The following is a 26,316-nucleotide window of genomic DNA, read 5'->3' on the forward strand; positions in this document are numbered from 1 at the left end:
TTATTCCAGCGAGTCAGTCACACACACAACACAGACGAAAAGTATTTCATTCTCCGTCGGGGGGAGAGAGAGAGAGCGAGAGCGAGAGCGAGAGAGAGGGGAGACCGGTAACGGAGGAGAGAAGAAGGGGGACACTAAAGGGAGAGTGGGAGGAGTAAACAGCGGAGGAAGAGGAGATAGGCGGGGGGAGTCGGTAGTGGTCGGACGGTCGGTGTGGGTGTCGATGTGAGCTGCTGTGATAGGATGATATCAAATGGAACATAAGCACCCTAAAGACTAATCAATCATTGTGTGTAGTTCAAATGTACATACATTTTGTTTGGATTGTATTGTTTTATTGTGCTTTTTGCTTTGGCAAGCCCTTTGAGTTTGAATTGAGTGTACGCGTGTGTGTGTGTGTGGGGGGGGGTGTTCCGTTGAAGGAGGAGCAGCAGTCTGAGTCTGTATTAATGTCCTAGTCATGGTGGAACATGTTTTTTTTGCACTTCCTCCATTTACAACCATTACTACATCTACATAAAACGTTCATGATTTCAAATATAAAGTGCTTATCCTATGGCCACAGATGTTACAATTCTCCCCGGGCGGGAATAAGTACCAGTATTTTCCGTATTGTTCAATAAAAAGGGTATTTTAATCCGGCCGGTGACCATTTTCTCAGTTCTTTCGCCATAAACTTTCAAATATGCGACCCCTATCATTTGGGAGGTGTACTGCACTTCGTATACATATATAACTATGAGGAAAATGGCCACCGATCGGATTACAAACCTTTTTATTTGACAATACGTAAAATACGGGTACTTAACCCGACCCGAGGAGAATTGAAACATCCGTTGCCTTGGAATGAGCGCTTTATAGTTGAAATCTGAAGGTTTATCTATATGTAAAGGCTGTAAATGGAGGCAGTGAAAAAAGTTCCGCCACGACGCTCGTGAACGTCCTCCTTTGGGAGCTACACCGAAATCAGAGACCTATCGAATTATGTGACTCCAGACGAGTAGTATTCCGGTCCTTTATTCCTTTTCACAGTTTACCATCTCCACCAGGCAATGCAGGCATAAACAACCATGTAGATCCATTATAGTTCTATATTCCAACGTGCCAGCAGGTGTTTTATGATCAATTGAACATGGCGGACCCTATTGTAAACAAGTGTAATGCTTTATGGTGTTGTCCAGTTAAGTTTTGTATTGAGGTGTGCTTGAAATGTACTGTAACTCTCCAATCCGTTAATATTAAATACTTCAATCAAAGCATTTGACATTATATGCTTTGATTGATTGACTGATTGATTATCATGAATACTTTATTCGCGGGCGTGATTGTGTGATCCTCCTGCCACACTGACTGACCTCTAGTGGTAGGAGTGGGTTCATCATTTTGATGGAAAAGTACTGACAATGGTAGACTTTATAAATGCAACTGGTCGACGATAATCCCCTCAATAAATCCCCTCTGGATTAAATCCAGAGATGCGAATAGGGAGAATAACTGACACAGTATTTAAAACAATGAAATATTTAGAGTCGCGAGAGAGAGGTCAGAAGCTAATAATATAATTACAAATTTCTCATATTAATTCCCTACATTCTCAGCGAACGTGCTGCCTGCCTATCGTTTAACACGTTCCTCTATTATACTGTCATATTAGTTTGGACACACACACACACAGGCCAACCCGGCCATTAGGCCTACTAAAAAAAATCACACCCGTGTGAACTGAGTGGTGCAACTCCCCTCTCTCTCTCTCTCTCTCTCTCTCATTAGCAGGCAACAGTGCAACACTAGAGCACCAAAGTCCTGACGTCACTGTCAGTAGAGGGCGCCAGTCCACAGGTTTTTATTTGCATTGAAATCACCATAGGGGGATTTTAGATCTCTTCATTATAAGAACGGTGTTTGAAAAATAAACCGATCATCCCGGCCTTTTCACTCATATGGATATGAAGCATCAACTGAAGGTGGAAATGTACAAATATGCCCAAAGAGTAACACAATAAGCGTTAGAAACGAGTCAAACAACCCAGACTACATTTCCGGGTAGGCGGTGGTTGCAGCTGCCCGTCGCACAACAGAAACTGACATGTTAATTACGTTTTTTTTGTATTGATATTTAATGTTTCGTGGTTAGTACGAGTCGAGTCAACGCCAGCAGAGCTTACGTCAACGAGGAATCTCAGGAACAAAATGTGTTGACAGCTGGGCGTGACGTATATTAGCAGCAACATTGCTTTCATATGTAGTTTCAAGGCTTTTGCGGCCAAAGTAATTCCATTTTCTCCAGAAACTGGCTGTATCAAATATGAATGGACATCATTAACGACGCACAGCCACCCCCCTGACAGAAAGGCCGGGATGATCGGTTTATCTTTCAAACACAGTTCTTATATGAAGCGACCTAAAATCGCCCTATGGTGATTTCAATGCAAATAAGAAAATACATGAACCTGTGTACTGGCGCCCTCTACTGAAAGTGACGTCAGACTTCGGTGCTCTCTCTCTATTTCTGGCACAACAGCACCACTTCTGCCCCTACTGGTACTCTAAACATAGTCTCACAGGTTGGGACGGACATTGCTGTTCCTTGGAGTGGTTGCACCACTCAAAAAGGGAGAAAGTCTCCCTGCAGGCTGCAGAAGGAAACCAGTCTACATAAAGCCACGGTGTCTTCTCTCGTTGGTTTCGGACCGGTAAAGAAACAAGAGATAACACAATATACCTTAAAACCAGGATATACACATACAAGCGCAATGAGACACTCGTTTCCAATGTGGTCCTGGAATGTGGTTGATGTTAATCATTTGTGACCAGATTTGACTGAGAGCCTGCCATCGCACAAATTCCAACTTTTCACCTGAGAAAAACTCCCCCCCCCCCCCCCACACTTATTTCATGTCTGAAATAAGTGTCAGAGCTGAAATCGACATGTAAATATGAAATAAATGCTTAAACATGTAGCTAGGTGTAATGTTAGAGACCACAGAAGTGAACCTTTCAAGCCTGTTTTCTCAACTCGCTGTTTTCTGCAAGACATTACTCTATATCTCCAAAACTGGTGGGTCAAACTGAACAACCAATGTCAATTTGAAGCTATGATTCCCTGCTTTCATATGACATGAAAACACGTGTGGTTTGTGGTTGATGTTCAATCAACCCTATAGTGTGGTACTAAACAGTACAACAGCGTCTCTCTGTGGCTAACTCACCACATTGCATCATGAGTGAGCAGCCAGTCCATGGCTGTTTCAGGGTCCTTGGCATGGGAACCCCTGGCTCAGAATGCACTACGAGCAACACAACATTCTAGTCCTGAAATAAACAGACTGGCCGCTGAACTGGAGTGATTGTCTCATAAAAAGATTTATTTTTTGCCTAAATGTACAAAGGCAAATTACAGTATTGTATAAAAACAGAAATGTGACAAAGTACACTTTACATCAGAGACATTCCCTGGGGCGAGGGGGATGGAGGGGAGAAGGGTGTGGACAAAACAAAACATAAGGACAAAAATAAAACAAAGAAAATGTTGTAAACATCTCTTTCAAGTACCACTGACTGATACCGAGCCACACGTGTTCACAGCTATGGTGGGGCGTCAAACATTAGTAAAACAAGAAAAAGTCCTCCAACGTTAAAGAATAAAATGAATTCATTTTTTTGTTTATGATTTGAAGAAATAGACCTGCCACCACAGTGGCTCAACTAGGAGACAAGGGGACAGCTAAAATTCATTCTTCTACAATTAGTATTCTTGTTTCTAAACAGGCTTGGTGATCGTGGCTGAGCTGAACTCGTTTCATCAGTAACATGGCCCGATCATCAACTCCCAATGAAATTACGTGTGAACAGGATATGACATCACAACTGTTAAAATTCAACGCCGGTGATCTTTTAAAGCGAATACCTTTTTGAACGCGCTCTGCAAATGGTGATTTAACCCATTTAGACCTGAGGACGCATCTGTGTCATATTATAGCTTTTATAACCCATAACATTCTGGGGGGCGAGAAGCATTGACAGCTCCAGTTGACGAGGTAATTGTGGTTGGGAGGGGTAGGAGGGAAGTGTGGGGTGGGGGGAGGGATTACCTTCGCCTCCTCATAACCCAGTGACTGTCTCTCTCTCTCATAAAGCGTCTCTCAGCCATATGCTTTTAACAAGTAACCATTTTATAAACACATGTACATGCTAGTCCTTCAGTCAACCAAACCAAACGGGTGACGCTCAACTGAAATGGCTGTATCTATGACGATAGGATGAAGGAGAATCAATGGATTCTCCTTCATTCACAGACTCAGGTTGGCCAACGAAAGAGGATGGAGGGAAGAACAGGGACAAGAGGGAAAAGTGTAAAACTGAAAAAGAATTCACAAGACGTGAGTTATAAAGCCGTTACCACCAGCTACAGGTTTAATAGCATATAAACAACCGTAGAAAATAAACAACAAGGCTAAGAGACAAAAACAAAAGAGAGAGAAAAGAAAATGAAGAAACGAGTAAGAATTTATCTTTTCCAATAGCATCCAACAACCTTGTTACTTTTATTTTAAAATAATTCCTCTGTACAGAATATACAGAAAACACACAGAGAGGAGAGAGAGTGCTGTTACGGAGCCAGTAGACTTTCTCCAGATCTTCCGGTCCTCTGCACAGTGGAGAGACGGAGGGAACATGTTCATAGTCTTCCAGTCCTCTGCACAGTGGAGAGACGGAGGGAACATGTTCATGGTCTTCCACTCCACAATTTAGGAAGTACATCCACCACACACAACTAAGAAGTAGTTCCTCCCCAAACAGGGACTACAGCCTCCTGCTGGGGTTTGTGTGTGTCTGGGATGCTGGGACGCTCTGTCCACAGCGCCACAAAGTCAAAGCCAGCCAAAGTCTCAGAGCATCATCAGCACCAGGCTGTTCTAGGCTCCGGGCCCTTCCTCTCTCTCTCCTCTCCCGGACCAAACGCAACAACACGCAGCAATGTGTTCCAGAGGAAGGCTGCACAGACAGAGGCCACAGAAACCCTAAGGCTGATTGGCTCATCCTCCTGAGAGCCCCGCCGCACGCATGTTGAGTACTTCCTGTGACATCACAGGTCCTCCAGACAGCAGAGAGCAGGTGGTGGGTGGAGCCCGTGGGCCGGCTGACCTTTGACTTGTGAGTTGACAGACATAAGGTCAGGGATCAGGGGGTCATTGCGGGTTCAGAGTGTAAGTGGTGACTGTTGCGGGCATCGACAACAACCGGCCTCCTCCCGGACATAAAAACAAACAAACGTGAAAACAATAGCGAACGACATGGCAACAAAATGTCTCATATTATGGAGAGAGAAAAACAAAAAAGGAAATACATTTTTCCAAGAGGTGAACAGGAAGTGCTGTGTGTTAGAAACGACAACGGAATCACAAAGTGCCCGGTGGGGGGCGGGTCCAAGCAGGCAGAACTGTCAGTTATTGGCAGAGTCTGAGTGATGGACAGCAGCAGTTTTGCATAGAGAGCCATAGAGTGACCTCACCACTCTCCTCTTCTTCTCCTTCTCTGGCTCAAAATAAACCATACTCCAAAAACGAGAGCCTCCGTCGACCCATTCCTCCAGAACACGACGGAACCATTCAGGACTTTAGATGCAGAACTTAGATGAATGTAGTGATTCCCAAACATAATCCAGTTTGTGTCAAAACAACTCCCACCCCCACCCCACCCCCCTCCTAACCCCTCACAGGTCTTAATGGGTTGTCGGTGCAAGTCCGGATCCACCAGAGCGCTCTCGAACAGAACACTGCCTGTGGGAAGATCTCAGTGCTGTACCCAGGGCTGACTGACTGACTGGCTGGCTGACTGGCTGGCCGACTGGGCGGTACAGAGTCAAAAGGGGAGGAGTCTGTACATCCATTAGCCCCGCCCATCTCAGAGCCCGTGGGGAGGAGGGGGGGGTGGGGGGGAAGCAAACACCCCCCCTCGCAGGCAGACAAATCAAACGCACATACACACCAGTGAACTGATGTCCCAATATAAACCAGTCAACGTCACACGCTTCCTCATGTGATCCAGTCACATGACCCCAGGGAGGGCAGAGTTCAGCCAATCAGGTGTTCCTATGGAAGGGTACAGAAGACGACATTTTGTTAAAACGACAGCCCTACCGTGTACGCCATGTATAAATATTTGTATGTACTTTTGTGACTTACCAAATGAAGAGATTTCTCTCTGGTACTTTGTCACATTAAGGAAATAAAAAAACTTCCACTAGATGGCAATATACACATTACCGTACATCAATAAAATACCAGTTGAACTGGGGTAATTTGTGACAGATCTATTACCGTGCGTATTCTCACCTTTCTCACCTCCGTGCAGGGGGGTACATGGAGGGGGCAGAGCCTTGCTGACTGGCCACTATGGCTGACGAGGACAAACCTGCGGGATCGTAGCCAGTTATGATGCGGTTGGATGAACAACGCTTCTGTCTGAGCAGAGTACTACTACTACTGTCTGAGCAGTTCACTACTACTACTGTCTGAGCAGTTCACTACTACTACTACTACTACTACTACTACTACTACTACTACTACTACTACTACTACTACTGTCTGAGAAGTTCACTACTACTACTTCAACCACTTGATCTCCAGCAACCCTATTCTGGGGACCAACAGTCGTGAAATATAGCATATCTACAAGCTCACAGCAGTCAGCCTGTGGAGCATATCTACAAGCTCACAGTAGTCAGCCTGTGGAGCATATCTACAAGCTCACAGTAGTCAGCCTGTGGAGCATATCTACAAGCTCACAGTAGTCAGCCTGTGGAGCATATCTACAAGCTCACAGTAGTCAGCCTGTGGATAAACTATTTTCTGAGATATGGTGTCAAGGGAAAGCATAGTGTAGAGCCCTGGGGCAGTCAACAGGGTTTAACGGTTTTCTTTAACAGAGGGATTGAAAGGGCCACTATCTGCTGTCAATCACATGTGGACTTAAAGGCACATTAACCCTTAAGGTCCTTACACACTCGGATCAAATTCCTTGACTAGCAGAATGCTCGCCTCAAAACAGTCGCTTCGGGTGTACAGCTGGCCTAACTGGTATTCCTAAACGTAACCTCAGTAAACTATGACTAAACGGTTAAACCTAACCTTAACCTCAGTAAACTATGACTAAACAGTTAAACCTAACCGTAACCTCAGTAAACTATGACTAAACGGTTAAACCTAACCGTAACCTCAGTAAACTATGACTAAACGGTTAAACCTAACCTTAACCTCAGTAAACTATGACTAAACGGTTAAACCTAACCGTGACCTCAGTAAACTATGACTAAACAGTTAAACCTAACCGTGACCTCAGTAAACTATGACTAAACGGTTAAACCTAACCCTAACCTCAGTGAACTATGACTAAACGGTTAAACCTAACCGTGACCTCAGTAAACTATGACTAAACGGTTAAACCTAAACTTATTCCTAATCCTAACCTCAGTAAAACAGGGTTTAAGGCGAGCATTCCGGTCACCAATTCCTTCCCATTGTCGGTCAATACAGAATTCTGCATGTTGTCAATTAAAACGTTATCCAATATACGGTAGAATTGGATCTATTGGAACACGGTTCAATTGATGCATGTTCTGACCTGTGGCGTAGGAGAGGTCGTACTGCCCTGACAGCAGGGGGTAGCCCAGGTGGTGATGGGAAGGCAGCATGCGCTGGGAGGGAGACGACCTCGGCCTCTCCGACTCTCGCTCTCTCTCCCTCTCCCTCTCACGGTCTCTGTCTCGGTCTCTCTCTGGCCCGCCCCCCGTGCTGCGATCACGGGCGTCGTGGGGGGGCTTGTCGGTGGGGACGGTGGGCGACTTGGTCTTGTATTGGTTGGCGTGTTGGTGCAACAGCTCCAGGGCTTTGGGGGTGTCGGGACCGGGCTTGGAGCTCACCGTGGGGCTCGCACGACTTCCCTTCTCCCCCGACTCCTCCCCGGGAGGCAGCTTTCCTCCGTAGGGAGAGAAGGAGTAGCCGGACGACAGGTAGGACCCTGTAAGGACGATGTTAGCGAGTCGGTGGAGGGTTAGAAAGGTGTTTGTTATCAATTGATCCATCATGGCTGAATCCCTTTATTTTCTCAATTTAGTCGTTATGACACGTTAAGGGTCATTTTGTTGTCTACTATGGCTTGTGTGTGCACCCCAGACCGTTTTTAAATGCCTTGATCCAATATTTAGATATTGATATTTGATTCACTTGATCCTATACACCCATTTGACTTTAAACAAACATCCCTGGCTGATATTGTCCTAATGAATGAGGAGGCCTTCAATTATTGATTGATGTATCAAGGAGTCCTATACATCCATACTTGAAATCAATTAAAGGACCACTTCACCACTTTTCAACTTATCTTCATATAATTGGTCCTCACTAATGTTATGATAAAATACCACAATTCTTTTCCTACTCAGTCTGTGTCTCATATGAGGGCTGTGGACAGTTCAGAAACCCGTCCACCAGTGACATCATCGATGGGGAATCCAAGCTAATAGAAACTGCAGGCTTTCTTTTCCTGAAAAGTTGCAATGCAAAAATGGAAGCCATAGTTCTCACGATAATACAAATCTAAATATATTTTAAAACAAATCTTGTTTTAAAAAAATCTGTCTAACGATGATGTCACTGGTGGACGGGTGTCTGAATTGCCCACAGCCCTACTATGAGACACAGACCGAGTAGAAAAAAATGGTGGTGTTTTATCATGAACATTAGTGAGGACCACATATATGAAGAGATGTTGAAAAGTGGTGAAGTGGTCCTTTAAGTCCACGCATGAAAAAAATTAAATGGGAAGGTCTCCCCATTCATCAGGACAATATCAGGCACTATAAATTGAATGGGCTTATATGATTGTGTGATCAAATGAATATCGGATGTCTAAAGACTTGCCTGTTGGATATATGGCAGCTGATGGTCAGAGTTAAAAATCTCTTAAAATAGCCAATTCCCATCACTTTAAATTTGCTTTGATTGGACCGACCCCGATCTTGGGAGATTGCTTTGATCGGACCGACCCAGATCTTGGGAGATTGGGACCGGTCGTGCCTCGAAACTGTTGTGGTTGACAGCTATAAAGTAGGCTAGTTAGACAGTCAACCAGTTATAAGTACCTGTGCTTTAGTCAGCTGGACCATGCTTTTGAGAGAGAGATAAATGGACAACCTCCGCAGTCACATGATGGGCAGAGACTAGCAAGGCAGAGTTTTAACAGCAATAAAAATAGAGTGCAAACTCGGCCCTGCCAATAGGCCATGCCCATCCGGGCATGGGATATTGCGGTTCTTAGACAAGTGCAAGCTGTGTCTTACCGGGGTAGTTCTGCATCATAACAGAGGGCATGCCTCTGTATCCGGGGTGGCTGGGTTCGTAGCCCTGGCTGTAGGCGTAGGCTCCGTGCATGTAGGGCAGGTAGCCCTGGTGCTGGGGCAGGGGGGACGAGAACTGCATGTGGGGGGGTCTCACCTCCTTCCCACCCCCCCGCTGCTGCTCCTCGGAGGAGCTCGGCTGAGTCCTGGGCTCTGCCCCCCCTTCTTTGCCCTCTTCTTTAAGCGGCATGTCCTTATTTGGTCGGGCCCTGTCGTCTTTGCCCCCTTTCCTGTCCCTCTCTCTCTCCCTGTCCCTCTCCCTCTCCTCCTTCCAGCGGTCTTCGTCGTGAGGTTTTGGGGTGTCCGGGTACTTGTTGGGGTAAACGTACGGCCACAGCCTGGAGTCTGGCTCCTGAGGAAAAATGTGCAAACAAACATCATACATCAGGTCGTTTCGAGGAAGCAATCAGATTCGTTGACATAGCCATCTAGCCGTCCTTAAATGAGCATGATGGAACAAAAATCTGTCTTATTTATCATTTACCTGTCTGTATAGATAGTATTTATAACCTACCAGGTGAGTATTTACCTGTCTGTATAGATAGTATTTATAACCTACCAGGTGAGTATTTACCTGTCTGTATAGATAGTATTTATAACCTACCAGGTGAGTATTTACCTGTCTGTATAGATAGTATTTATAACCTACCAGGTGAGTATTTACCTGTCTGTACCACATGGCCTGCTCCATGCTGGATGGTCGGTTCGACTCCATGCCCGGTTTGGGATCGTCCTTCCCATGATGCCCCGCTTCGCTCAACTTGACCTTGAGCCCCTCGGTCTGCTGGGTAGGCGTCTTGGCCTCCTCTCCCTTGGGCATGATGACAGACTTGGGCTGCTCCGAGGAGGCCAGTGGGGGTGGAGCTGCGTCCTTAGCCTTACCCTGGGGTGGCGGAGCCTTGCAGCCCAGGTCGGGCAGGCTGGGTGCCTTGGAGAGGGCCGGGGGAGCGGACGGCTTCTGCTTCCACTCTTCCGGCATCTTCCCAGGACACTCGCGCTCGCGCTCACCTCTCTCCTTGCCTCCCATGGCCAGGGCTGTCACGATTACAAATGTATGTTGACGATTAACACATGGTCACACATAATTGCGATTAATGATTACATTTTTGTTTTTGTTTTTTTAGGCCTGGGCTGTGGCTCAGCGGCCCAGGCACCTTGGCTGGTAATCCAGTCTGGCAGTGTGACGGCCTTTACTGCATGTCACCCCGTCGGGATCAGGAGTCGAACGGACCGCTGAGCCACGGCCCAGGCCCTCTCCCCCTCCCCATGCATTGAATGAACTTTTGCATTGAACTTTAATATATATATATATATATATATATATATATATATATATATATATATATATACATACAAAACAAAAAACATCTTTTTGCATTCAACTTTGGAACGTTACAATTTGTATTTCTTTATGCCATTTAGTCTTCTTCGTAATCTCAAATTGCACAGGGCAGATATGACAAATAACTTAATATCACTGACACGTTTAAAAAATAATTATTATTTATTTCCAAACTAAATTACAAAATAGTGGAAGCTTTGATCTCCAGCTTGTAGATCTGCTATTTGACATTATCATTTTTTGAACGTATGAAAATCATTCAACATGGACGATTCAACAATTGACGATTATGACGACAAAATAATTGCGATTATGTTGTGTTCAGACGGGCAGATGCAAAGATACTGCCTAGCATTCATTGTCAATGGAAGCCTACAAGCTACAACGGCTACAATAAAAAACTTGAGCTGGTTTCAGCTTCAGCTACAAAGATACAAAGCTACAAACACACCGTGTGGCCTTGCATCTTTGTATCTTTTGCATGACTGAACGCAGCATTAGGTCAATTAGGTAGTAATTGCGACGGGCCTACTGTACGTACCCATGACGTCGGGTTTCTTGTCGGCCGCCGACGGCGCGGTCCGGCTCTGATCGGACATGCGCTGCCTCTCCTCGTACTGCTGGCGGTAGGCGGGGCTGGTGTTCATCAGGTGGGTGTGGTAGGCCTGGTCCGGGTGGTGGTAGGTGTACGGGGGAACGTAGGCGTACTGGTTGTAGTACAGAGGCTGCATGTACATGTTGGACCTCTGCTGGATGACGGAGGGCTGCTGCGTCTGCTGCTGCGTCTGCTGCTGCTGCTGCTGCGACGGACCCCCAGGGCCCACCACCGGGCCTCCCACTAGGGCTGTCGCCATCACAAATTCAAGTTGACCATTAATTGTTACACGAATAATTAGCCCTTCACTAAATCCCACCCCAAAAAGCAATTGTCCAATGCCAATCCAAATAGTTTAGCAGCTGTTGCTATGCAGGTCAAGCTTTCGCCACCTCATAGCTATGTTATTTTGCATGGCTGTATTGTTGAACATATACAGAGCTTAACGTCGATAAAGTTACACGACTGATCCACCCAGGTGATGGCGATAATACTAATGACCGTAGTCTTACCGTGCAAAATGAAAACTCCTGTCGGGTGGTCGTTAAATTTGATTTCTCCCTCTGTAATTTCCTCGTATTTCTAGTTTATATAAATAATGTCATGCAAATTTGTCCAGGGCATAGTCTACTGCAGGCCTGGTTGACTAGATTTAGAAGACATTTTGATGCTCTTGCTAGTGGAATGATTGATTATTTATATGGAGAAATCCCGTCATTTAACATGCATCTCTATGGGGGAGTCTCCTCGCTGCTAACGTGCCTATTGGACAAGGACGGGTTGTGGAGGGACCTAGCGATTGAATTGTATTCATTTGCATTGAACATTGGAAGTTGTATTTCTGTTCGGGATCACAAGTTGCACAGGTCAGATATGACAAATAAACTTAAATAAGGTCAGATATGACAAATAAACTTAAATATACAAAGAAATCAGTACACATAAAAAAAGAATAGCGGAAATAGTTGATTTACAAGCTGTCAGGGTATGCATACCCTGAAGGCATTTTGTTGCCGAAACGTCGGTACGTTTTTTGCATCGTGACTACGAGCTGTGCAACCTTTTTTTCCCTTTTGTTGAATAATAATATCATTATTTCAACATGAAAACGATTGACAATCATGCAAAAATAATTGCGACGTCAAATAATTGCGATTAGACGATTATGCATTAATTGTGACAGGCCTACCTCCCACGCCGCTGCTCCCCTCCGCCTTCCGCTCCTCCATAACCTCCATCTTCACCTTCACCTCCTCCGTCCCCACCTCCTCCTCCTCCTTCTTCACCTTCACCTGGGCCCCTTCCACGTGCGGGGGTCCGGACCCGGGCCCGGGGCTCGGGTGGGCTGGGTGCGTAGGGTAACTCGGGGAGTAGTAGCTGTCATAGCCGGGGTAGTAGGGAGACTCCTTATTGGTGGGAGGCTGGGACGAGGACGAAGAAGAGGAGGAGGAGGAGGAGGAGGGAGGGAACAGGGCCTTCTTGGCCCCTCCCTCACGGTGGGCCCCGCCTCCTCCTCCTCCATCAGGCTCCACCTTCACGGCCTTCACGCCCCCCTCTAGCCGCCCCTCCCCTTCCTCCCCGGCGTCCGAGATGTCGGAGTAGGCGGGGCTGTTCGTCTTGACGGAGGAGTTGTCGGCGCCGTTCTGATTGGCCAGGTGGTGGGGCGAGGGGTCCATCCTGCTGGCGCCGCCCCCTATGGAGGGGCTGGGCGCGTTGTCTGAGAAGCTGTAGATCTTGTCGGCCTCCGCCTTGATGCTGGCCAGGCGGCTCTGGTGGGGGTCCGACGTGCCGTTGAGCAAGGCGTCGGAGGCCTTGGCGGCAGCAGCGGGGTCCGAGCTGGGGCAGGGTTCCGAGTAGGGGCTCCTCCCTTCCTCCGCCTTCCCCCCCACCTTCCCCCCGCCCCCCGGCCCCTTGGGGCTGTCCCCCTCTCGTCCTCCGCCTCCGCCGCCCTCCTTCTTCTTCTTGTCCTTCTTCTTCTTGTCCTTGCTGAGGGCGGGGCTCAGGGAGTTGGGATCTCCTACGGCGGGGGGAGGCGGGGGTTTGATCTGGGGACTCTTAGGGACGGGCTGAAGCACCGAGCCCCCCACCACAGCGGGGTTGGCGCCGGTGCCGGGGGGGAACGCCGAGGACGGCTGCAGGGAGTAGAGCTGCTGGCCGGGCGGCGGCACTGCCGCCGCCTGGCTCAGGGGCCGCACCGCCTTCGGGCCTTTCTGAGGAGCCTTGCCGTCGGCCTTGGCGCCACCGCACGCCTTCTTCCCCTTCCTGTCGTCCGTGCCGTCGTTGCTCGCCTCGTCCGTCAGACACGCCGCCTCATCACAGCCGTCCATCAGCTCCGACTCCGCCTCACTGTTCTTCTTCCTTCCCCCGCCACCGCCGCCCCCTTGCTTCCTGTCGGCCCCCACCGCCAGCTTCCCGGGAGAGGGGCTGTGCACCTCGAAGCCCCTCCCCTTGGGCGTGGTGGATCGCGCCGGGGAGAGCGAGGTCTTCTGGGCTCCGTTGCAGCCGGTGGCGGGGGGCTCCGGGTGGAGGAGGGGGTCCTCTCCGTACTCGCTGTCGCCGCCGTCCGGGTCCAGCTTAGCGTCGTGCTCGTCATTGTGCACGCGGGCCTGGTGGGCAGAGGGTTTTCACCGTTACAACATTTAACTTGACCAAGATTGTCACATGGAATAAACTAAAGCTAAATAAAATCTCAAGACTGTAAATGTAAATGAAGCACATCGTTAAGTTTATACAGGGACACGTGAGTCGCATGCCTTAGCTGTAATCAGCGGTCAGTCAGTTTCTATTCTCACTCACAATACACTGCTTAGTTCCTAAGTATTGCTCAAACGTGTAAACTGAATGTTGAACTGGAATTCGCGTGCACATGGCTCTAAGTAATATAGAATTCAATATTGATAAAGTAAACTAGAATTCAATGTTGATTAATGGCTTTAACGTTAAAATGTATTCAAGTTGTATGCTTAAAATTTGCATGATTCAAGTAAGGCTGTCCCCAAACATTCAAGGTTCGAATGTTCGCTCGTTAGGGTTGGCACTCGAATCTTAATTAATGGGATTGAACCATTCGTTTATTTTATTTTCATTTATTTTATTAAATAAAAAAATATTATTTTTTCCCTTTTTTGTATTAACTCGAAAATATATCTCGGCGAGAATGCGATATGAGCATGTAAAAAAAAAGTAAGTTTCTAGTGCATTCCTGTCAGAAGTTATGAAGAAATATCTCCTAGTTCTGCTGTCCCATCTCCCATGCACATTAATTGGTGATTGGCCTGCAGCTGAGGTGATTGACCTTTCTCACCTTGTTCTGTGAGAACAAAAGAGTTCCATTGAATGGAATGTCTGACGCGTCTCTCTCTCACACACACACACACACACACACACACACACACACCAGCACACCAGCATGATCGCTAGACAGGGGGAACCGTTCTTAGCAGCCATGATATATTAGCATATACTCTCTTCAATGTGCTTCTGAGAATAATACACAGGTGGAACAAATAACGAGCAATATACGCTGCCTGCCAGCAAGCTCGCAGATCAGCGGTTTTCACGGAGCCACTTGACGGTGTGTGTGTGTGTGTGTGTCGGGAGAGACGAGAGAGATTGATAAAGAGCAGGGGAGACGCGCTGCGCTCTGATTAATTAGGAACAAATGGTCCGGATGTTCGCTTGAAAAATCCTGCCGAAGTTCGAGTCCTAAAAAAAGGGCTAAGGTACAGCCTTAGATTCAAGTTCAATCTCATTAACTGTCTTGATATGTGCTGTTCTGGTTGTCCATGTTTTCTTTTGCTAATGCTCAGACTTTTGCTTAGCATGATGCTTCGACAAAATTCAGAGAATATCTCCCAGAGCACGGAGACTTTAACGCCAAGTTTAACCGTATACCATTTGTTGCAATAAATGGTGAATCTACTTTGACGTGAGTGTTTCCTGTCTAGCTTTAATGACATTTCTGAGACCATTCATGGTTCTGGAAGATGCTTCTAAACTTGTATTCTATTGCTAGTTTGATCACTTCAAATACTCGTTCATCTTAAAATAACTAATGACCGAAAATAGCCATTCTACAAGCTCACAACACATCACGCTGCGATGTGTTGTGAACTTGTAGATCTGCTATTTTCGGTGTGCAGCATGCTTTCACAAAAGACATGCTGGCTTCTATGGAATCCAAATGACTGAAATCAGTCATTGAGACTGAGAACTTTAATCCATGTTCTTACTGGCTTTTAGGCTTCGAAAACAAAAGTTGCACAATAATTTAATTACTTTGATACTTACTTTTATACTTAAGACATGCATAGTGGAATTAGCAGAGTGAAAGAAGCCGATCTACTCGCTCAAAATGTGTTGTAGAGGCACTATTTCCACTATTTCTTTTTAAATGTTTGAAAATATATGAACATTTTTAACATGGTAATGATCATGATAATTATGACGATTGTGCAAAAAAAAACTATTACTCAAATAATTGCGATTAGAGGATTGACTCATTAGGTCTACCTGGTGGTACTTGAGGCCGTTGATGTGCTTGTATCGCTTGTTGCAGTTGGGGTGGGGGCAGTCGATCAGGACGGGGGAGGGGCAGCTCCGCTCCAGGCAGGGCGGGGGCGGGGCCCCCAGGGGCTCCGCCTTCACGATGGGGAGGGGAAGGACGGCGTGGGGGGGCATCGGACCTCCTCCTCCCCCTGCTGCGCCCAGGGCTGGCACCATGACAACATTTAAGTCGACTATTAATTGTCACACAAATAATGGTGATTAAACGATTTAATTGTGGGTTTTTTTTGTTGGTTTCTTCTGTCGAACATTGGAACATATGAAAAAAAAAATATTTATATATACTGTTTGCCTAGTAATAACAAAAGTGCACAGGGCAGATATGTCAAAAAAACCATAACCATAGCGGAAATGGCTTATCTTATTTTTTGATATGAACATTTCGTGAACATGGACACGATAGACAAAATAATAGCGATTAGACGATTATATGTAATAATTCCGATAGGCCTACCTGCTCCGCCTCCTCCTCCTCCTCCTCCACCCACTGCGGCTCCGGCACTGTTGGAGTTGGTGCGCATGCGCTTGATGCTGGCCTTGCTGTCCTCCGAGCCGGAGTTGGGCTCCACGTCGCCGCCCCCCGGGGGCTTGTTCTTCCGCTTGTTGGCCGCCGACGACGAGGAGGAGTTGGACGACGAGGGGCTGGCCTTCACCTCCTCCAGGGAGGAGGGACCCCCCCCCACGGCGCTGTTGGGGGGAGTGCGTCGGTCCGAGGAGGTCTGGCCCTGGCTCTGGCTCTGGCTCCCTCTCCTGCCCTTGCTGCTGTTGGCGGCGGCCGAGGAGGCGCGAGTCTTGCTGCTCCCGCTTCCTCCTCTGTTGTCCGACGACGTGCTGCGAGAGACAGGCCTCGGGGGTTAGATCCAACCACTTTATGATTGGAGCAGCAAATTGAGTAACTAACGTGCCGTTTTAACCGACTTAGACCCGAGACCTGATTCTACAAAATGTCTCCTAAATGCTGAAAAACCTGTTTCTAATATCAGTAGTTCTCAAACTATTCAAGGAATCACAAAATTGTGTTTTTGGCCGACGACCCCCATCTGAAAATATGTTGTTCCAGGGACCCCCCAGAAGCAAATATTTGAGTTAAAAAAAGATTGCTGTGAAATAATATATATTCAAAGATTTGCACACATTTTTAAGATTTTTCAAAAATAGCAGATCTACAAGCTCGTAGTGCGGCACTCGGTGCTGCGCTATGAGCTTGTAGATCTGCTATTTTTCAACAGCTAAAATAATGGTTAAAGTAGTTTAAAGCTATAAGGTGAAACAGATGCGTCCTCAGGTCTACTGTAAATGGGTTAATGAAATGGAAACAGGTCCACTACATCTGTAATTATTTATTATATCATGGCTTCACACATCAATAGCACTTTTAAAATAAAGGCTTTAAAAACGACATGCCTAACACACACACACACACACACAAATATACAACTATTTACCTGGTGTCGTTGACAGGGGTGTTGTTGTTGGGTCTCATCCTTTTCCCTCGACCTCGACCATTCCTCATCTCCAGATCACTGGTCGGAGACTCACAGAACCTAAGAGGAACCACAGAACAATTGAACTTAATCAGTAAGCAAGAACACCACATGGCAATACCACTATTCGAACCTGACAGAATCACTGTTGGAATCTGACAACACCACTGGTAGGACCTGACAAACACAACCCGACATATCAACCACATCACATTGTTGAGCCTAAGGAATTATTAAATTAAAAATCTATAATTTAATTCGGTGCCAACGAATTTGATTATCGATTTAATCGCGGGTGTTTTCCAACATTAAAATGTAATGTAAAGATGCTTTCTTTTTACCATTCAGTAATGGCACTAGGCTGAACGATCAATATGCAACAGGTCGGTATAAACACAACACGAGATTGAACGTGATCAGAGCACTCTGATCTCCCCCTCTCTTTATCAATCTCTCTCCCAAGTCTCCCACCACACAGAGAGAGAGCGAGAGAGGGACTCAAGTGGCTCTGTGGCCGCGATGCGCTCCGCGAAAACAGCTGATCTGCGAGCTCATCATCACCAGGTTGCAAAATGCCCAAAAACAGGTCCCAAAACATGGTATTTGTGAGCACCTGTGCGACTGTCCATATTTTTTGTCGTATGACCAAAAATGCTCCCCAATGGCTGAGTCTCTGTGAGCTTGCTGGCAGGCTACGACGAGCAGTGTAGCTTGCTCGTTAGCTGTCATTCGTTAATTCATTTGTTCCACCTGTGTACTCTCAGCAGCGCATTGAAGTGGGCATAGGGCAAAAGCAGAACAGTTTTGCTTAACAATGATCAGTTAGCTAGCATGCTGTTGTAACTTGTGTGCATACTGTCCTGCACTGTGTGCGTCTGTGCGCGCGCGTGTGCGCGTCCACACAGACTGTGTAGGACAGTGGTTCTCATAGTGGGAGTTCCAGCCTCCCAGCTAAATTACAGTTAGGAAGTAAACCAAGTGGACCCTAAGGGTCTGTAACAGAGAGTGCATAAATGGAACTGGACATTGGGAGCACGTAACTTTAAAATAAGAGCCACATGTAATGATTAGTCAACACTAGTTTGATTTCTAAGTCTACTTACAGGACATTAACATCACATTTGAGTTCCTTTTGAATGCCTGTCAGATTTCTCTACATAACCGTCTCAGCTGTTGGTGCGCAAATGCGCCTTGCATGCCTTTGATCTACCGCGCAGAAAACATTTTGACGACGTATGCGCACTGCCCCCCTGATTATTAATAACATCTAAACATGCAACCACAACATGAACATAGTACTCTTATTATGCATATCGCATTCTCGCCGAGAAATATTTCCGAGTTAAAAAAAACAAACAAAAAACGAATGGTTCAAGCCCATTAATTAAGATTCGAATGCCAACCCTAACAAGCAAAGGTTCGAACCCCGAATGTTCGGGGACAGCCTTAGTTAGAACATGCCTAAAACAACTTCAAGCTAAATTTTAAAAGGTAATTGCAAAAAGGTGCCATAATCTGATTAATCGATAAATCGTTTCAATAATGGCCCGATGAATCTATTATGAAAATAATCGTTAGTTGCAGCCCTAGTTGAGCCCAAACGGTTATGTAGGGACAGGAAGGATACTGTATGTGTGTGACTAGGGATGGTATCGTTAGGATTTCTGTGAGTCCGATACCGGTTCTGCTTGTCGATTCCTGTTCCAAAATGGTATAAAATAACTCAAATAAGAGGTCAAATGTTTATTTGACAAAAAGCTTTACTTTATTCTTTTAAGCCTTCTTAGTCAATTTAAGACAGGTAATGAACAAAGTAACATCCTTGAAGTTCCGAGAGAGAGAGCGAGAGCGAGAGAGAGAGAGAGCGAGAGCGAGAGCGAGAGCGAGAGAGAGCGCGCACACACACGAGGGAGGGAAGGGGAGGGGTGCAGGAGGAATGCAGAGCATGAGCTTGGTCTGGAAGAGGCTGGAGCAGGCTCCATGCAACGGTGTTACAGAGGCGAAGACTCACAAAGCACACTGCCCCAGGCAGCACACCCCCCGCACCTCCGCCTCCCAGTTCTTCTGCCGCTTTTTCCATACGGCCGTCACGTTTTACTTTTACTTTATACCTACAGTGCTTTTCTGGTTTTATCCTCGTAGCAGTTTTTGTAGTGACCCATTTACAAATTTCAACCAAGCTTGTTTGTTAAATGTAGGCTATATAATTGTAGACTATATTAATGTCTGTAGTTATTAATGCCTGTAGTTTTTGCCTACTTTATCCACAGGATTCAGAGTTTTAGCCAAAGCGATAATTTAATCATAACAATATAATTTAAAAATGTATAGATGTCTCTTCAACAAATGCATGGGAGCCAGCGGCAGGATTTTTCCAATTGCGGTCCTTATATAATTCAATGTATTAGGCAAAGCGATGCAGGCCTAATTATTACTTTATATTCATTTCAAACCAAAACTCTGTCACGTGCGTGCAAAAGTGTGTGTGTGTGTGTGTGTGATTCTGATCTGTCATCATCTCTGCGTGTGTTGACACTATACACACACACACACGTAGAGGAACTGAGAGGCGGCGGCGCGGGGGGTGCGCTGTAGCCTGGCGGGGGGTGCGCTGTAGCCTGGCGCGGCCAGACTCATAGCGAGGGTTCACTGATGTTTCCTCCCCGCATATGCGGGGAAGAATCTTCAGTGAATCCCCGCTATGAGGCTGGCCAAGCCAGGCTCGGTGCGCTGCCCAGGGCAGTGTGCTTTGCGAGTCTTCGCGTTACAGAGAGACACGCAGCTATACATCTCCTTACAACCGTGTTCTACAGGACTTTGCTGTAAATAAATAGCGCATGACTGCGCACGTCTGTAGGAACCGATAGGGAGAACAGAAATTTATGTTTTACCCAGTACCAAAGCATGTTCGGTTTGGTACCTGCTTGGTCCCGACGTTCGGTACCCACCCCCCTATGTGTGACTGTGTGTGTGTGTGCATGAATGCTAGGTTTAACTCTGTGTGGAGATTTGGTATCTTACACCGGACGCCAGAAGCACATCATTCCCAATAAAAACATTTACCAAAGCTTGCAGTCTGCTTTAAATAACTGAATTAGAGTTGTCAACAAGTAAGTGTCCTACTCCACGCTCCTGGCATCGGGAGCCAGACGATATATCCAATCAAGGAATGCTAAGCAGTCATGACAATACAAACATGGAAATAAATGTGTGTCACACGAGCCTGCTCAATAAGGTGATCGTTATCAATAACAATTAACGAGCTCCATCCCTAGTCCTGCGTGTGTGCAGCGTTACGTACCTGGGGGGAGCCCAGTCATGCCGTGTGCAGTCCAGCAGAGTTCCTACGTACGTCTTATTCCTCCAGGTTACATTCACCACCAACATACCTGCAAACACAAGAAGGTCAGACAGACATGAGTAAGTGTACGGGGTGGTCTGTGAGCACACTGATTGACCGGTCATACAGGCCCCTTTTCCACCCAAAGTACTTTGGTTCTCGAACTGGTTCCGTTCTAGATTCTTTGGAACCTTGAATCCTTGGTGCCATTTTTTTTTGGTTCCAGGTTCCGAACCAACTTTTAGGGTTCTGAACCAGAGTTATAAAGGATAGAGGGCGGACTGCCCCGCCCCCTGCTATTCATTTCGATGGAAGTTGCTCAGTGGCGTTTTGAAACACCTGGAAGAACGGTCGACTTCCGCATTTCTTCTATTTGGGCACCAAAATTGCTCAATGTTAAACCCCCAGCTGCACAAGGTTTCCTCGCGCTAAATGCAGGGGCCCGCCTGCAGTTCCAGCTCTGACCACTACGTCTCACAGCTTCAATGTTGGCCAGCCTTTCTGGGGACATTCGTTCTGAACAAATTCATTTTCAGTGGAAACACTCTGAACTGGTTCAATATTAGGCGGGAAAAAAGAGCCGAACCGGTAACTCCTTCTCACGCGCAAACTCCACGTATGTCTGATGGGCAGTTTCGCACCGTTCCTAAATCTTCTGGAACCAATTTGTAGGCCCGTAACACAGTAGACTTAACGACATCATGGCTCAGGAGGTAGAGCTGGTCGTCCAATGATCCCTGGGTCAAAGGTTTGAATCCCGGCTCCTCCTGTCCACATGTCAAAGTGTCCTTGGACAAGACACTGAACCCTACATTGCCTCCAATGAGTTGGTCGGTGTGAGCTTGCCACCATTGGTGTGTGAATGTGGGAAGTGAGGACGCTGGCGTCGACTGTTCGCCGCTTCGCCTCCCAATGTATGAATGAACGAACCATTGTAAAGCGCTTTGAGCACTTGGAAAAGCGCTATAAAAATGCAATTCATTATTATTGCATTACTCTGTTCTATTGGCAAACTGGCTCTTGCACCTTCCCCACCAACCTGCATTGTAAATAATAATTATGTAGCACATATCTTTTGGCCAATTTAAAGCCGGAGCAATGCACTCAAACGGATTAAAATACAAATTCAATCCAGCTCACTCTGTCTCTCTAAAGTGGTACCAGTGCAATGTGCCTGCTTACATTAAAGCTACTAGTGGAAGTGGATGGTTGGATTGTCTATCACTGGGAGCAACGTAGGGGGGTGATATGACATCGAGACAATGCAATGTCTCCACGATACCCTTTTCAGAGATATCGTATACCTGTATGTTGTGATACAGTGAAAGCACGTTCTATGATTCGCAGTTTTACACCTTAACCCATTTAGGACCGAGGCCGATATGTTGCTATATACTAATAAGAACCCCAAAAGGGGTTCCCGTCCTGAATGCGTTCATTTATACTTCTGTAGGACGACGGTTTCGTTCAAAGTATTGGTCTAATGGTCCGTTACTCCTTTTTCTTTTAGTTGTCTGGTGCTGCCTACGGGACTCGCCTAACGGGTCGTTCCTGCAGCAACGCAGGCGTGCCATTAATGACGGTAGAGCACACCCTCTCGTGTAATAATGCTTAACCCATTCAGGACTGGAACCCCTTTGGTGTTTTAAGCATTATGTTATACTTTCGTTGTTGAAGCTATTTTTGAAAAATCGTGAAAATGTGGCGCAAATCTTCGAATATATATTCTTTCAGAACAAACTTTTTTTAGGGTTAGGGTTATGGGGGGGGGGGGGGGGGGGGGTCCCTGGAACTACATATTTGAAAGCCAAATAAAAGTCTGAGGGTCCTTGACATGAAAATGGTTGAGCACCACTTATATAGAAAGATTGGTTTTCAGAAAAGGATTTAGAAGCCTTTTTTTATTTTTTTTGAATCTGCCTCAGTCCTAAATGGGTTCATTGACTGGGTGGATTAAGGCACCCACTCCCCTCCACCCACCCACCCACCCACCCACCCACCCACCCACCCACCCACACCCACACACACACACACACACACACACACACACACACACACACACACACACACACACACACACACACACACACACACACACACACACACACACACACACACACACACACACACACACAGTATTCAATATTAGGAAAAATAATGTCACAGGTGAAAACAAATGAGAATATTACCGATTATTGTCGCTAGCCTATTGTGCATAGACAAATTTGATCCCCACTCCTTTGGGGTAAGTTGACAATGTATATATTATGCACATACCACATGTGACATTTTCCATCTGCGTTTACCTATCCTAATTATTAGGAGCAGTGAGTGCCATTAGTACAGCACTGGGGAGCAGTTAACCCATTCTGGACAGGAACCCCCTTTGGTGTTTTAAGCATTATGTTATACTTTAGCTATTGAAAAATAGCAGATCTACAAGCACCGAGTGCTACAAGCATGTAGATCTGCTATTTAAAAAAAAAAGAAAAATTGCCACAAATCTTATTTGAATATATATTCTTTCAGAGCGAACATTTTTAACTCAAATCTTTGCTTCTGGGGGGTTCCTGGAACAACATATTGTCATATTTTCAGATGGGGGTCGGTGGACAATTACATGTAATTTTTGGGGTCCTTGACATGAAATATTGAGCACCACTGATATAGAAACATAGGTATTTCAGAAAACTGTCAGGATTTAGAAGACTTTTTTTTTTTTACTTTGACGTCAGGCCTAAATGGGTGTCATTGCTCAAGTACACTTCAACAACGTGCTCGTACCGTCCTCCGTCTCCTGCCAGACGATGCCCTCCAGGCTGACACTAGTGCCTGGCTCACAGGGTCCCAGGCACTCGGGCTCCGTGGCCAGAGACACGTCGGCCGTGTTGACCGCCACGGAGCGCGTTCGCACCATCATCTGTTCACACGGCGAGGAGATGTCGCTGATGGCGACGGGGGGCGGGAGGTGCAGCGGGGGAGGGGCCGGGGTGGACACGGGAGATTCCATCTGTGAAAGAGGAAAGGAGAGGAAGATAGTAAAGATGAGGAGAGAAGAGACATTTAAAAAAAAATGTATTTTAGGTTCAGGTTGACAGAATACCCATTAGAACCACAGTCTGTTCAAGAGGCATCAGTGGCTTGCTCAGGGGCAGAATGTGAGTAGACAACATGGCCCTATCCTAGTTCACACCCGCTCTACTGTGTCTATACGGTGTTTAGGGAATAGAAGTCACCATCTGCCAGACAGTGCAGTTCTAAATCAAACACACATACAACCACACATGGTGCTTTACACAGAACTAATCGATCTAATCAATTATTATGTATATATACACACACTATAGACTGTAGACTAAAAACTATATAACAAAAAATAAATGCTATGTGTTATTTCCGGCTAAAGTAGATAATCAGAATTATTTAGCTTTAGTTGACCAAGAAGAATAATTTGTCTATGTCTGCATAGATTCAATATATAAACAGACATGGAAAGACCAATTTAGCAAGGGCACAACCAACAGGTAAATCGGGAGCAAACACTGAGCACTGATCACATCATATCAGCACATGTAATGCAACGTGCAGTGAAGGAGCACTGCAATAAAGCTAAGCAGTCATGTTCAGATTCATGAAGTGTGGGTCATGAGCAGGGATGTGCCGATGATACATTTTGGCCGATATCGATATCGGATAGAATTAATTGCTGTTATGGCCGATAACCGATATTACCGATGTCGATATGATCTGATTCTGTATTGAAAAATTATAATAATTTTCTCCATTCTGAAAAATAAATGTAACAGGGTATCTGCACTGCAGGCTTAGGCAAGTCAGATTTAACTTAAATACCTTTATATTTAATATTGTGAGCTTGTAGATCTGTTCAAGCTGTTACTTTTGACTTGTTTATCTGTAAAGACAGACCGATTAATGAACCGGTTTGATTAATCGAACCGATGCCGATTAATCTAAAAAACAACAAAAAACTGCCGATACTGATGTGTTTGCCGATTAATCTTCCATCACTAGTCATGACCGAAAGAATATGGTCGCGAACACAAGCGGTCAAAATTAGTTTTCTCCGACGGGTGGCTGGCATCTCCCTTAGAGAGGCTAAAAAGTTCAGTTACTGCTTCTTCGCCTGGAAAGGAGCCATCTTAGGTGGTTCGGGCATCTGGTTAGGATGCCTCTCGAGCGTCTCCCTAGGGAGGTCCTCGAAGCACGTCCCACAGGGAGGAGACCCCAGGGGCAGACCAGGGCCAGATGGCTCACTGGCCTTAGAACGCCTCGGGATCCCCCAGGAGGAAGTTACTAATGTTGCTCTGGAGAGGGTAGTCTGGAGCTCTCTGGTGGAGCTACCGACTACAGACACCGGTAAGCATAGATATATATAAGAAAGCTAGATGGCTCACCTGCGCTCTGGCCAATGGAGAGCGACGTTGCTATGTTGCGGCCATCTTACTTCGGGGCAGCATAACATTGTGTCTATGGGGCATGTACTTTTAAATAACCATAACTTACTCAATTTTCAAACGGTTTGGTTTGTTATAAACGTCAGAGACGTCCGCATACTTATGCTTTTATACGACGTTCATATAAAAAACAAAATTAACCAGATAAGAGTCCTGAATCGTTGACGTTTGTAATAAACCAACCCGTTTGTAAATCCGTCAAGATTTGAGCGAGTTATGACTGTTTTTGTTTGAGCTGCCATAGAACATACTGTACTGTAGCCCCGAAGCAAGCCGCCGGGTGAACTACGCCAGAGACTCCGCCTTGAGCCATCTAGCCTTTATATATATATATATCTATGCCGGTAAGTGGTTGAAGATGGCTGAATGGAGTCATCTTCAGATCAACACATTTCAGCTCAAATTTGCATACCATATGTCACAAAATGACATCAATTAGTTTTGTATGAACATGCAGGAACAGCATACACAATCTACCATAAAGACATGGAAGAGCTATAGGAACGAGGTATAGTGAATTGATCAGTCGGGTGGTGCACACGCGTGTACCTGGCTGTATTATACATGCAAAATTTGTATTACATATGACCGTCTTAAACATTACTTTGTCCAGTAAATTAGAACCTTATTGGTCACATTGGCAGGCCAAAGAAATGCCAAAAGGCAAGGCCAAAGAAATGCCAACAGACACCCTGGAGTTCTCAAACTCAGCAACACAGACGAGAGAAGAGAAGAGAGAGATTGAGGAGAGAGAGAGAATGTCTCTCAATTGAGGAACATGAAATGGGTTCTTGGCAGGAGAGAAATATGCCGTGGCCCCAATTCACTGTATTCACACTACATTCCTATGCGGACGCACGCACGCACACACACACACACACACACACACACACACACTGTCACACACACACAAACCTCCCCACAACTCTCTTGTTGGTTCAGAAAGAAGCCTGGGGCCACTCCACTCTAATGGGCTCTGGAAAGGAGAGGCTGGCATGTGAGAGCATGAACACACACCCACACACACACGCACACACACACAGTAATATTGACAATGACCTTGTGACCAGTCACAGTATTTCAACTCTTCATCCCAAACTTACAATAAATCAAGATC

At 46.1% G+C, this 26,316-nt stretch overlaps 1 protein-coding gene across 3 annotated transcripts in view; it reads right to left on the minus strand.

Moving 5' to 3' along the window:
- Positions 1–3,339: 3,339 nt before the first annotated feature.
- The window catches only part of LOC306922900 (zinc finger protein 609-like), a 51,813-nt gene continuing 28,836 nt past the window's right edge, over positions 3,340–26,316 (minus strand). The window contains exons 3-14 of one of the 3 annotated variants that reach the window (XM_079500790.1): positions 23,509–23,734; positions 20,686–20,773; positions 17,346–17,444; positions 16,355–16,731; positions 15,847–16,046; positions 12,524–13,940; positions 11,281–11,583; positions 10,062–10,432; positions 9,341–9,749; positions 7,624–8,019; positions 6,345–6,414; positions 3,340–6,092 (exon numbers count right to left, since the gene is read on the minus strand). In XM_079500790.1, the coding sequence (XP_079356916.1) occupies positions 6,083–6,092; positions 6,345–6,414; positions 7,624–8,019; positions 9,341–9,749; positions 10,062–10,432; positions 11,281–11,583; positions 12,524–13,940; positions 15,847–16,046; positions 16,355–16,731; positions 17,346–17,444; positions 20,686–20,773; positions 23,509–23,734 (3,966 nt within the window). In that variant the 3' untranslated portion in view covers positions 3,340–6,082. Of the gene's footprint in view, positions 6,093–6,335; positions 6,415–7,623; positions 8,020–9,340; positions 9,750–10,061; positions 10,433–11,280; positions 11,584–12,523; positions 13,941–15,846; positions 16,074–16,354; positions 16,732–17,345; positions 17,445–20,685; positions 20,774–23,508; positions 23,735–26,316 lie in introns of all 3 variants that reach the window. The other 2 variants (XM_079500788.1, XM_079500789.1) reach the window with 2 other exon arrangements.

The sequence above is a fragment of the Electrona antarctica genome, assembly GCF_951216825.1.
Source record: "Electrona antarctica genome assembly, chromosome: 5".
Classification (NCBI taxonomy): domain Eukaryota; kingdom Metazoa; phylum Chordata; class Actinopteri; order Myctophiformes; family Myctophidae; genus Electrona; species Electrona antarctica.